The 12,805-nt window shown below is 31.8% G+C and overlaps 3 protein-coding genes across 3 annotated transcripts in view; 2 read left to right on the forward strand and 1 right to left on the reverse strand.

Annotated features, from left to right (window-relative positions):
• The first annotated feature begins 2,882 nt into the window (after positions 1-2,882).
• LOC120413260 (B9 domain-containing protein 2-like) overlaps positions 2,883-12,805 on the forward strand; it is a 229,896-nt gene continuing 219,973 nt past the window's right edge. The window contains exon 1 of the mRNA XM_039573988.2: positions 2,883-3,924. Coding sequence (XP_039429922.1) covers positions 3,231-3,713 — 483 coding nt within the window. The 5' untranslated portion in view covers positions 2,883-3,230 and the 3' untranslated portion in view covers positions 3,714-3,924. The remainder of the gene's footprint in view (positions 3,925-12,805) is intronic.
• On the reverse strand, positions 6,666-7,765 carry LOC120413248 (general transcription factor IIF subunit 2). Its single transcript, XM_039573977.2, has one exon. It carries the CDS (start codon positions 7,661-7,663, stop codon positions 6,821-6,823), a length of 843 nt encoding a protein of 280 aa, XP_039429911.1. The 5' UTR covers positions 7,664-7,765; the 3' UTR covers positions 6,666-6,820.
• Positions 7,863-9,079, forward strand: LOC120413249 (protein Asterix). The gene is made up of 3 exons (XM_039573978.2): positions 7,863-7,994; positions 8,508-8,630; positions 8,698-9,079. The coding sequence occupies exons 2-3, from the start codon at positions 8,513-8,515 to the stop codon at positions 8,904-8,906; spliced, it is 327 nt and encodes a 108-aa protein (XP_039429912.1). The 5' UTR covers positions 7,863-7,994; positions 8,508-8,512; the 3' UTR covers positions 8,907-9,079.

Genomic DNA, 12,805 nt, shown 5'->3' on the forward strand with positions numbered 1-12,805 from the left:
AATATTTTAATATTTTAATATTTTAATATTTTTATAATTTTATATTTTAATATTTTCAATTTTTCAATTCAATTCGGTTTTATTGGTGAATAATCAAGATACAATGAGTTATTTTGAAGTGCATAACAGAGTTTTGGAGTTCCTTACAGCTGTGTGTTGCATCATAATCCATTTAGGAACAATTATTTCTTTAACTTAGGCACTAGCAAGAGCAGCATGAGCATGAGCATGAGCATGGTTGACTGCCAATGAGCTGCTAGACTTAGGCGCTAGCAAGAGTAAGAAAAAACTATAAAAAAAACTTACAGAAGATTTTAATATTTTAATATTTTAATATTTTGATATTTCATATTTTAATATTTTAATATTTTAATATTGTAATATTTTAATATTTTAATATTTTTAATATTTTAATATTTTAATATTTTAATATTTTAATATTTTAATATTTTAATATTTTAAAATACATTTATGATGATTTGAATATTTTAATAGTTAAATATTTAAATATTTTAATATTTTAATATTTTAATATTTTTATATTTTTATATTTTGATATTTTTATATTTTTATATTTTTATATTTTTATATTTTAATATTTTAATATTTTAATATTTTAATATTTTTATATTTTTATATTTTAATATTTTTATATTTTAATATTTTAATATTTTAATATTTTAATATTTTAATATTTTAATATTTTAATATTTTAATATTTTAATATTTTAATATTTTAATATTTTAATATTTTAATATTTTAATATTTTAATATTTTAATATTTTAATATTTTAATATTTTAATATTTTAATATTTTAATATTTTAATATTTTAATATTTTAATATTTTAATATTTTAATATTTTAATATTTTAATATTTTAATATTTTAATATTTTAATATTTTAATATTTTAATATTTTAATATTTTAATATTTTAATATTTTAATATTTTAATATTTTAATATTTTAATATTTTAATATTTTAATATTTTAATATTTTAATATTTTAATATTTTAATATTTTAATATTTTAATATTTTAATATTTTAATATTTTAATATTTTAATATTTTAATATTTTAATATTTTAATATTTTAATATTTTAATATTTTAATATTTTAATATTTTAATATTTTAATATTTTAATATTTTAATATTTTAATATTTTAATATTTTAATATTTTAATATTTTAATATTTTAATATTTTAATATTTTAATATTTTAATATTTTAATATTTTAATATTTTAATATTTTAATATTTTAATATTTTAATATTTTAATATTTTAATATTTTAATATTTTAATATTTTAATATTTTAATATTTTAATATTTTAATATTTTAATATTTTAATATTTTAATATTTTAATATTTTAATATTTTAATATTTTAATATTTTAATATTTTAATATTTTAATACTTTAATATTTTAATATTTTAAAATACATTTACGATGATTTGAATATTTTAATAGTTTAATAGTTAAATATTTTGATATTTTAATATTTTGATATTTTAATATTTTATTATTTTAATATTTTGATGTTTTAATATTTTAATATTTTAAATTTTTAATATTTTAATGCTTTAATATTTTAATATTTTAATATTTTAATATTTTAATATTTTAATATTTTAATATTTTAATATTTTAATATTTTAATATTTTAATATTTTAATATTTTAATATTTTAATATTTTAATATTTTAATATTTTAATATTTTAATATTTTAATATTTTAATATTTTAATATTTTAATATTTTAATATTTTAATACTTTAATATTTTAATATTTTAATATTTTAATATTTTAATATTTTAATATTTTAATATTTTAATATTTTAATATTTTAATATTTTAATATTTTAATATATTAATATTTTAATATTTTAATATTTTAATATTTTAAATTTTTTAATATTTTAATATTTTAATATTTTAAATTTTTTAATATTTTAAATTTTTTAATATTTTAATATTTTAATATTTTCATATTTTCATATTTTGTTATTTTAAATTTAAGTATTTCAATATTTTAATATTTTATTGTTGGAATAATTTACTGCTTTAGTTTTTTAATATTTTCATAATTATTTATTTTTGATATTTTATTATTGTAATATTTGAATATTTTTACAACTTCAATATAAAAATCTTTTAATATTTTGAATTTTAGAATATTTGATTTTTTGGAGTTTGAGAATGTTTGAAATTTAGGGTTTTTAAATTTTTCTCTCTCTTTCTTCCTCTTTCTCTCTATTTCGAGCTTGCTTTCTCTTCTCTTCTCTATCCTACTTTTTCTCGCTCTCCCATCCTCTCTATTTTTCCCACCTTCTCTCTTCCTCTCCCCCCTCTCTCCCTCTACCACATTTTCTCCCCTTCTCTCTTTCACACTTTCTCTCCCTCTCCTACTTTCTCTCCCACTTTCTCTCTCATCTCTCTCTTTCTTCCTCCCACTTTGCCCCTTTACTCCCACTTGCTCTCTCCTACCTGTTACTCTATCTACCACTATTTCTCTATTTCTCCCCCTCTCTTGTCTCTCCTTCTCACTCTTTCTCTGTCCTCTCTATCTCTTACTCTCTCTAGCACTATTTTTATCTTTCTCTCTTATACACACATTTTACCCCCCCCCCTTCATTCTCTCTCTCTCTCACTCTCTCTCTCTTTCTCTCTCTTTCTCTCTCTCTCCTTCTCTCTTAGTTTCTCTCTTTCATCTACCCTCACCCTAGCGCTCTCTCTCTCTCCCACATTTTCTGTCCCTCTTCCCTCCCACTTTCTCTCTCCCTCTCTCCCTTTCCCACTTTCTCTCTCTTTCCCTCCTTTTTCTCTCCCTCTCCTCTTCTCTCTCCCACTTTCTCTTCCTCTACCCTCGCCCTCTCACTCTCAGTCTCTCATACACACACGAGCACAAACGCACTTTCACACACGCATACATACACACACCCGCAACTCCCAACCAAATCACAACAAGATAAACTTTGGTTCACCAACCTCAAACCTTTCATTCGCCTCCAGCATCTTTCTCAGTGGATCGCACAATCCCCCCGGTTGGGGTTCCTTTATACTCCCCCTTTCCAGCTCTTCCGCAAACATCCGTCTTCAAGGGCACGAGAGGGAAGACGCGGCTTTTTTAATCCCGCCGGGAGTTGAAGGTTCCGTCCTCCTCCTTGGCACTCAAAAAGCGGTTCCCTTAAAAAAAATAAAGCTACGTAACTAAATCCAGCGATGCCCCGGCGGAACCTCTGTCCCATCCTGGGAGAACTGTGCCATGCGTCGGATTTTGAAGAGCCGAACCTGTTCTGCAAATGGAGCGTCCAGTTCGGGTCCAGTTGGAAAGTGATTGAGGGTCACTGCGAGGGACAGAGTGTCGCCAACACGGCCCGCGTCGATCCTCGGCGGTCCAACTTTGGAACTCCGCTCGATTTGCACCTGGCCTGCCGCGGAATCCAGGTTTGGCCAAAGCTGCACGTGGAACTGATTGCGCTGAACTCGTTCGACAACTTTTGGCCAGTCGGGTACGGCTTTGCGTTTCTGCCGACCCAACCGGGGCTGCACTGGATCCGGATGGCCACGTGGAAAGTTTCGTCGGCCAACTCGAAATCAATTTCCGATCGGTTCCCGGCACAAAACTTACCTTGCCACTTCCCACAATTAAAAATTAACAGCAGCACCACGGAACACAAACTCACAGCCGCGAAATTATTTTGACATTGACATGTCAAAACGTGAATCACAATTCTTGAACTAAAAAAATACTAAAATTTAGGAATTTTTAAGAAGTACTTCAATGTTCTAAAAAAATCCTAAATTTTAGGAAGAAAAAATTACTAATTTTTAGGTATAATTTGACAAGCTAGAACATAAGTTCAAAAAATACTAAAAATTAGGAATTTATACCTAATGTCCGTTTTGCGTGTATGTCTTGTTTCCCTAAATATAGAAAGAGTACCACAAATAAGAGTGATAAACTACTAACTGGGGGCGATTATGGACACATAGGGTGAATAGGGACTCCCGGGACAATTATGCGTAGAACCACAGAAATCGGTCGAAAAATTTCAATCGCGTTTTTCTCAGTTGCACTTTTCCGAACATGGGACAATTATGCGTAGAACGGCAGTACACTGAAAAAAAAAATGATACACGGTAATACAATTTTTGGTGATTTTTAATTTCACTTTTTGTCAGTAAAACTTGATTTGCAAATTTTTTTTTTTATATGTTTTAGGAGGCATAAAAAAACCCTTGACCGAGTTATGATTTTTTGAATCAATACTGATTTAAAAAAAAATCGAAATGTAGGTCGCAAAAGTGTTTCAAATGTGCAATCAAAAAGTACTTTAGTGAAATTTTGATAAAGTGCACCGTTTTCAAGTTATAGCCATTTTTAGGTTACTTTTTTTGAAAATAGTCGCAGTTATTATTTTTTTTAAATTAGTGCCCATGTTTGCACACTTTTGAAAAAAATATTTTTGAAAGGCTGAGAAAATTCTCTATATTTTGCTTTTTTGAACTTTGTTGATACGACCCTTAGTTGCTGAGATATTGCCATGCAAGTGTTTAAAAACAGGAAAATTGATGTTTTCTAAGTCTCACCCAAACAACCCACCATTTTCTAATGTCGATATCTCAGCAACTAATGGTCCGATTTACAATATTAAAATATGAAACATTCGTGAAATTTTCCGATCTTTTCGAAAACAATATTTTCAAAAAAATTAAAGCAAGACTTACAATTCAAAAGAGCCAAACATTCAATATTCCGCCCTTTTTAAATGTTGGTCTAAATTTAAAAATTTTGAAAATATTGTTTTCGAAAAGATTGAGATCAAGATTTTCTCAGCTTTTGAAGAATATTTTTTTCAGAGGTGGGCAAACATGGGCACTAGTTTGGAAAAATGAATGGCTGCGACTATTTTCAAAAAAGTAACCTAAAAATGGCTATAACTTGAAAACGGTGCACTTTATCAAAATTTGACAAGAGTACTTTTTGATTGCAAATTCAATTTTATATCGAAAAATGAGTTGAAAATGTTTTGCGACCAATATTTCGTTTGATTGAAAAAAAAAACAGTTGTGATTCAAAAATTGGGCAAAGATTTTTCGCCCGTTCTGGAAATTTCTGAAAAGTTGGCATTTTATGTCCCCTAAAAGATATACAAAATAAAAAAATAAAAAATGGTGTTTTTTTTGCAAATTAAGTTTTAGTTCTTAAAAGTGAAACTAAAAATCACCAAAAAAACATTTACCGCGTATAATTTTTTTTCAGTGTAGTCCATATCCATACCTACAACTTTGCCGAAGACACCAAATCGATCAAAAAATTTCTTCAAAAGATACAGATTTTTGAATTTTCATACATCATTTTTGTATGGATTATATGGACAAACTAATAATGCCAAATGGCTTCTTTTGGCATACCAAAGGCACCAAAAAAGTTTCAGTCTGATTAAAAATACAAAAAAATCGAATGTCCGAAATCTCAGAAAATTGCTCAGCTGTCAGTCGTTCCAATTAGCGAATTTGCGAATCCAATCTGTATTTTTTTTTTACTTTTTTCAATATTTAAAGTTAAGAATTTCTGTGTTTTCAAAGTTCAATTTCTGAAAATAATTAAAATGGATATTTAAACTTGAAGCGTCTAAATCTCAAAAATTAAAAAAAAAACATGTTTTAAAGGTATAAAACAGAATATTTCAGTAAATTAATATATAACATTTCAATCATCCAAAATTAATTAAATTCATAAACCAAAAATCTCAAAAATAAATAAAAAATTAAACAAATTAAATAAAACTTAGGCTGAAATTTATAAGTTTTAATATTGAAAAATTCAGAGAAAAATACGCAATAATTAATCACAAAATAAACAAAAAAAAATGAATTTAATAATTCAAAAATACAAATATTTAAAAAAAATCAACAATACAGTGTTTGAAAATTTAATTGTCTTTTCTTTTTACATTTTTCAGTGTTTGACTATAGTGAAATCACCCCGAAGAAATTTATAAGTTAATAAAGGAAATGATTTTTAGCAATTACTCTTTATTTCTTCTAATTTCCATTCGAAAAAAAAATAAATACTACAACCATAAAAATCATATAATGTTTACTACAGCAAGCACGTAGAATTCATCAATCGATTCATATAGCTTCTACGTGTGAAACACGTAGAAGCAACGTGAAATGATCTGGCCAAGCATACTCCGTTTCTACTAGAGCCACCTCGTAGAAGTTACGTGAAAAGTTTAGTGGAAAAATACCACAAAGCTTTTCACGTAACTTCAATGTGAATATTTTTTTGAGTGTATGCCTGTTACTTTACAGCAGTGGATTACATAGGGGAACAGCATCTAACTCCATCGTGACCCCAAATGTTGCCATTTCAACACTTTGACGTTCAATTACAGCTCATAAAAGCGTTTTCTACTGAGATCGAATTATAAATAGCAAGCAAGTTTCTATAAATTTTAAGGGGAAATTGGGAACTCAACTACCCAAAATATTTAATCCTCCAAGAATCAAAAGACACGCGCTTTTGTAGTGAGGTCACGAAAATAATTCTAACTTTTCTTGATCAAGTTTCTTGCGAGTTCCGTATTTAGCTATAAAGGATATTTAGTTTTTGGAACCTGTTCGGATTAGTCACTAGAATCAAAATCAATTGAATAAAATTGTATTTGCCTTGCTTACCTTGATTCTGAAACAACGGAACCGTATAAATAGAAGCAATAAGATCCATATTTATTAATTCTTTTATGAAGTTTGTCTTGAGTTCCCCCCCTGCAAAAGTATAATATAAAACAAGTCCCACTTCAGTCACTGTCACTGTCGGACATTCCGCCCTCCTTGCCGTCCTCGTCCTTTTTGTCGTCCTCCTTGTAGTGCCGGTACTCCTTCTTCAGCTCCCACATGTTTTTGTGCGGATTCTTCATGTTGTAATCACAGACCTCTTTGAGAATCTCCTTCAGATAGCTGATCGGCTGCCGCGTGATCTTGACCAGGTCCTTGATGTTGTAGTACTGGTGCTTCTCGAACGCGTTGAACAGCATATCCAGGACGGCGTTCTTGTCGTCGCGAGACTTTTTACCTTCGGCCTTCTTGCGCTCCTTCTCCTCGATGTTGTGCTTGTGGTCGGACACCGGCTTGAACGTCTGCACAATCTTCTCGAGCGATTTGAGCTGCCGGGCCGGTTGCGACGCCTTCCGGATCGATTCCAGCTTCATCTTCATGTAGCAATTGTCCGCGTACGGTCGGCACTCGAGCTTCTGCACGATCCGTCCTTCCATGAAGAGCTTTTCGCTTTCGGGGGTCGGGTCGGCACTGCCGGCACCGGACGCGGGCACGCTGTGCGCAAACACCCCGAGCGTCTGCTTGGTCACAACGGAAACGTCCAACCGGTGGTCGCGCGGAATCTCCTCCGCGGGGTCAATGTTGATGACGGCATCGGACAGCGTCAGCGAAACCTGTGCCTTCTGGCCGACCTGCTTGGAGATCTTCAGCTTGCCCACCTCGATGTTCCCGGGCGCCTTTTCCCACTTGTTGGCGATGTACTTGGGCACCTTGACGAGCCAAACGCCGCGACCTGCGTTGGACAGGTCCAGCTCCTTGTCAACCCGGGCGGCGGCCGCAGCTGTGTCGGTATTTTCTTTGGACATTTTCTGCAGCGGAATCACGTACAAACCGGAAAATTCACGACGAAACTGTTGCAGATTGCTGTGCGTGCGGGGGGCAAACAGTTTGTAAACAAAAGGAGGCCACCGCCGCGTTTGACAGTTTATGATGGGGAGTTCGAATTAGCTCCGAATCGGCTCGATGATGACAGTTCGATGTTTTTTCGACCAGTTTGACCAATGCCTCACACCAACTCACAAGAGAACTGTCAGCTGTTCTGTCAGTCAAAGTGCACAAATTGCTCCCTCGGGTCAACATCGCGATTTTCTAAATTAGAAAATATCTTTTTTTAATCGAATTTCCTCAAATTTAAAGGTAAATTAGTGCTAATCATTTCATTAGGTTTGTGTGCAATCGTGAAAGCAAAATTGAGTTTTAATTTAGCTAGATTTGGACCAAAATAGCTAATTTAAAAGGAACTAATTTGGTCTATCATATGACAACTCAATTTTAACCCTTGAGGTGCCACTCCATATTTGGGCAATTCTAATTTTAAAGTCTGGAGTTTTTTTTTAAAGGTACAATAAACCAAATTTCCAGTGTTTGCTTTTGGGTGTTTTCGAAACCGCCTTGAGTCAGGGGTATTAAAAAAACACCCAAAAAGCAAAAACTGAAAGTTTGGTTTAATGTACCTTTTCAAAACAAAACTCCAGAAGTAGATTGTTTTACTAACTGGAAATTATACATTTAAAATATCTAGAGTTTTTTACCCCTGACCCAAGGCGGTTTCAAAAACACGCATAAATCATAAACTGAAAATGTTGTTTATATGACCTTTTTTTTAAAAAAAAAACTCCAGATAAACTCATTGCCAAAAAACCATTCCAGCGACAATGACTGCCACCGTGGACCCCCGCCGACCGGACAAGGTGAACCGCTACAAGCCGGTGGATTCCGGAAACCAAGCCGGCGTTGGTGACGACCTGATGCCGGACTACATGAACATTCTGGGTAAGAGATTCAACGCCGATTCCTCTTGAAAGGCAACTCCTAAGTAACGCCACCCTACTTCTGACAGGAATGATATTCTCAATGTGTGGCTTGATGATGAAACTGAAATGGTGCGCATGGTTGGCCCTTTACTGTTCGTGCATTAGCTTTGCCAACTCGCGGGTCAGTGATGACGCCAAACAGGTACTGTCGTCGTTTATGCTCAGTGTAAGCGCCGTTGTCATGTCCTACCTGCAGAATCCGACCCCGATGACGCCACCGTGGCAGTCGATATAGGAAGGCTGGGGCACAAACTAGAAACTAGCACAATTAACTCAGTGGGGTTTTTCCTTTTTCTTTTGGGGTTTAAAATGACAACAACTTTGAATCATTGTTTTCTTCGTACCATTAATTTGAATATTGCATTTCTGGATTGGAGAAACCTTACTAATAATTTTATTTGAATAAATGAGAACGTGGAATTCTAGTTTTCATAAACCTCCTTTATCCGAAAACTTCCTTTGTCTGACAGGGCCAACCAGAAAATCCGATCCGTTGTCTAATGTTGGGTCATTAGACTGGAATATTACTCCAGGGATGCCAGATTTGCAGATTTCTCTGCAAATTTGAAGATTTCCGAAATTTGTTGCAGACAACTTTTTTGTTGCAGATTTTTGCAGATATTTTACCGATGAGGTTTGCAAAAAAAAAAATAATAATCCTTATGTGACAATTGCTTTGAATAAGTTGAGTAACCCAACAGTACATAGTATTTACAAATTTAGAATCAATCTTCTTAGACTTACGTCAAGTTTGATTACTGTCAAAATATGCAAGTATTCCGAATTTTCCCAACTATTTTTTAATCACTTGGGAACACTTGTCGGAAAAAAATACAAATCAGCCCAGTTAACTCAATCCGAATTCTGAAACGGAATCTACTTAGAATCGTATACAAATTCCGTTTAAAACGCAACAACCGGTTCCGTGTTCGAACCGGTTGTTGCGTTTGAAACGGAATTTGTGTACGATTCTAATTAGATTCCGTTTCAGAATTCGGATTGATTTGACTGGGAGATTGCGCGCTCTACAACATGGCTTTGGTCCTTGCAAGATTCCTACTCAAATCTTGGTATTCAAATGGTTTAAGTTGCTTGGCTTCAAGATAATTCAATTGTAATTAATTAATTTCTGTTTCAGTAAATGTTTTCCAAGGTTTTGGCTATTGTTGAAAAAATGCTGTCCTAAATTATTTGAAGCAAATATTGTTGTTTACTTCATTGAATTTTCAGATTCTTATATGGAACAATTTTGAAAACATAATGGAGACATAAATAAGTTCAATTTGAGTTTTAGCATTTTTTAAATAAATTTCTTCATGTTTTGTAATAATTAAGAATTAACGGTGAATTAGATTTTCTACCTCTGTTAATTTAAAAAAAAAAAATAAAAATAAATAGAAATGCGAAGTTACATAAGATTTTCAATGTGGTTTTCAAAATATTTTTTAAGATTGCCTTCCATCGGATGGAGAAGTAAAACGTTGGTCCCGGTCTCAGTTGGCCGTTAAGTCATTCCGTAAGAGTCGTCCTCCTGGTATATTGTTATTATAAGATATAAGATTAAAAGGAAAATGTTCAATGGCAATTTCTAAATAAAACATTCAATTTAATTAAGATTCAATGATTCAAATATGTGGCAGTGCGTGGCCGAATGGTTACGCTGTCCGCTTTGTAAGCGGATGATTCTGGGTTCGATTCCCATCTGCTCCAACCTTCCATCGGATGAGGAAGTAAAATGTCGGTCCCGGCCTTGGTTGTTAGGCCGTTAAGTCATTCCAGGTGTAGGAGTCGTCTCCATGCCATAAGTACAAACAACACACCAAACCAAGCCTACTCCGGTGGAATCGCTGGCGGCGGTTGGACTCGCAATCCAAAGGTCGTCAGTTCAAACACTGGGGTGGAAGGTTCCATTCAAGCCTTCGGACTCCTAGGTTCGAGCAGAAACTTGCAATAGAGACCACAAAAGACCCGCGGGTCGTTAATGTGGATGGTTCGATTTTTTGATTCAAATATGCTTTACATTCGTTTTTACCTAAGTCGCCAAAAATATTGACCAAAAAATAACGAGTTTTTTCTTAAACATGCTTAACTGTAGCGATTATGTATACATTCTTTTTAAAAGTTCAGTTTTCTTTTCGCGGGTAGCACAGGTACAACATTGTTCAATCTACATGACACTTATGTGTGAGAAAATATTCCGGAGTTTCTTTTTTCCATTGAAAAAAATCTTATATAATTTTGTGTGATGTATAGAGAACCTATAGCGTTCACATATAAAGAATGATTAGTTTAGTATTTTCAAGTCAAATGTTCAAACATTCTAAAAACATTTCAACATATATTGTTGTCCTGTTTTTAATTTTAGGTTTGTGTTTCGAATCATTTAAAAATATTTCTTAAATTGCACAAACGTCTGTTGCATACTTCTCTTGTATGCCTTATTTTTTTATTAAATTGGATTGATTGAAATAATTATGATTCTAAATTTTGAAAGACTATTTAAATTATTATTTTAGTTTTAAATTGTTTTTCCATTGAAAATTCGATAGCAGTGCGCACAATATGATTTTTTTTAAAATAAATATCATTTTAAAAACTATTGCAATCGATATTGAAAAAGTAATTTTGGCTCACAGAAGGATTTAATGAAGATAAACTTAAAAACTTATAAAAATAAAATAAATCAAAGCGTTTCTAGGTTTCTGATAGAGCACAAAGCATAAGCTTTGATTTTTTTTTTAATATTTAACATTAAATCGCGAAATAGCAATACATAGAAGGTGTAGGTATTGGAGGATGAATTAACCCAGGGGTGCCCAACCTTTTGGCCCTGCGGGCCAGATCTGATTTTTCTGAAGCTGAAGTTTGGTAAAAGTAGATAATGCATACAAATGGTCGTAGAAAGTTTATAAAGTTTAATTTCCTCAGCACAACAATATTTATAAAAAAAAATAAATGCACTATTTGCGTTATTGTTAAAAAGCTATTCTTTTAATTTCTTCAAACAATATATTTTAAGGATATTGCTAGATACATTTTCAAACATTTTTCAATGTTTTAAAAATATTGGCTTTTTAAAACTTTTTCCTAACAAAATATATTGCTGAAAAGTTTTATTGAAAACTACATAATTTTTTGCTTACTCATTTATAAGTAAATCAATTTAAATCAAATTCCTCAAGAAAGAAATTTCAATTCAAAATTTATGTTTTAAATTAACACATTCAAAACTGTTAGAAATTTAATATTATAGTCATTCTGTACAATAATCCGAGTTTTATTTTTATTTTTGATATATTTCAATTTTGTACGAAATTGATAATAATGTTTTCGGACCAAAAGCAAAAACAGATCAAAACGATAGTTAAATATTTATTTATTTTTCATTTTGTTCAAGGGCCAAGTTTATCGAGGAGGAATATCGACAATAAAGTGTTGACTGTCATGTCATTTTTTTAAGAGAACACATACAGCTATACGAAGTTGACTTTATAGCTGTCGGCCACCATTGCTTGTACCAACCACTAGTGTCTGCCTTTTTATCTACAAGGACTTCGCCGCCCTGGGCTCCTAAGTGTATGAAAGTATGGCACGGAGCGACGGCGCCGAATACCCATATTTACACAAAGAATTTTAGAGCGCCCGCCGCGGGATTCGAACCGGTGACCTCTGGATTGTGAGTCCAGTGCGCGGTCCGATTGATCCACACGGGCGGGACAACACACACAACTAGAGCGTCCAATTTCCCGTCCCGGGAAAAAAATCGAGGGATTTCCCGAAAAAAGAATATTTTCCTTTTTGTAAATTTCCCGGGATTTCCCGAAATTCTATCAAAAGTATATTTTTTTAACCTTTTGGAAATTTTTTTAAATAAAAAAGAATGAAATACCATTTACCATTTGATAATAAAGTACCCCTTCCCGCCAAGGTCAAAATTAAGTTTCTTCTACGTTTTTGTTTACCACGACCAAATTAGATGCAAATTGAATTGATATCATTAAATGTCTCAAAGAGGGTTGTGCAAGAAGAATTAGGTTAATTAGTTTAAAATTATTCGAGAAATTTTAGTTTAAAGTTGAAAATTTATATGACACTAAGAACTACAAGGGCGTAAGAGGTTTAAATGTGAAACTA

The sequence above is a fragment of the Culex pipiens genome, chromosome 3, assembly GCF_016801865.2.
Source record: "Culex pipiens pallens isolate TS chromosome 3, TS_CPP_V2, whole genome shotgun sequence".
NCBI lineage: Eukaryota > Metazoa > Arthropoda > Insecta > Diptera > Culicidae > Culex > Culex pipiens.

Excerpts from the sequence above, each read along its gene's own strand:
- LOC120413248 (XM_039573977.2), bottom strand. The coding sequence starts at position 7,663 with ATGTCCAAAGAAAATACCGACACAGCTGCGGCCGCCGCCCGGGTTGAC.
- LOC120413249 (XM_039573978.2), top strand. The coding sequence starts at position 8,513 with ATGACTGCCACCGTGGACCCCCGCCGACCGGACAAGGTGAACCGCTAC. Across the intron at positions 8,631-8,697 it reads GGACTACATGAACATTCTGG|GAATGATATTCTCAATGTGT; the intron begins GTAAGAGATTCA and ends TACTTCTGACAG.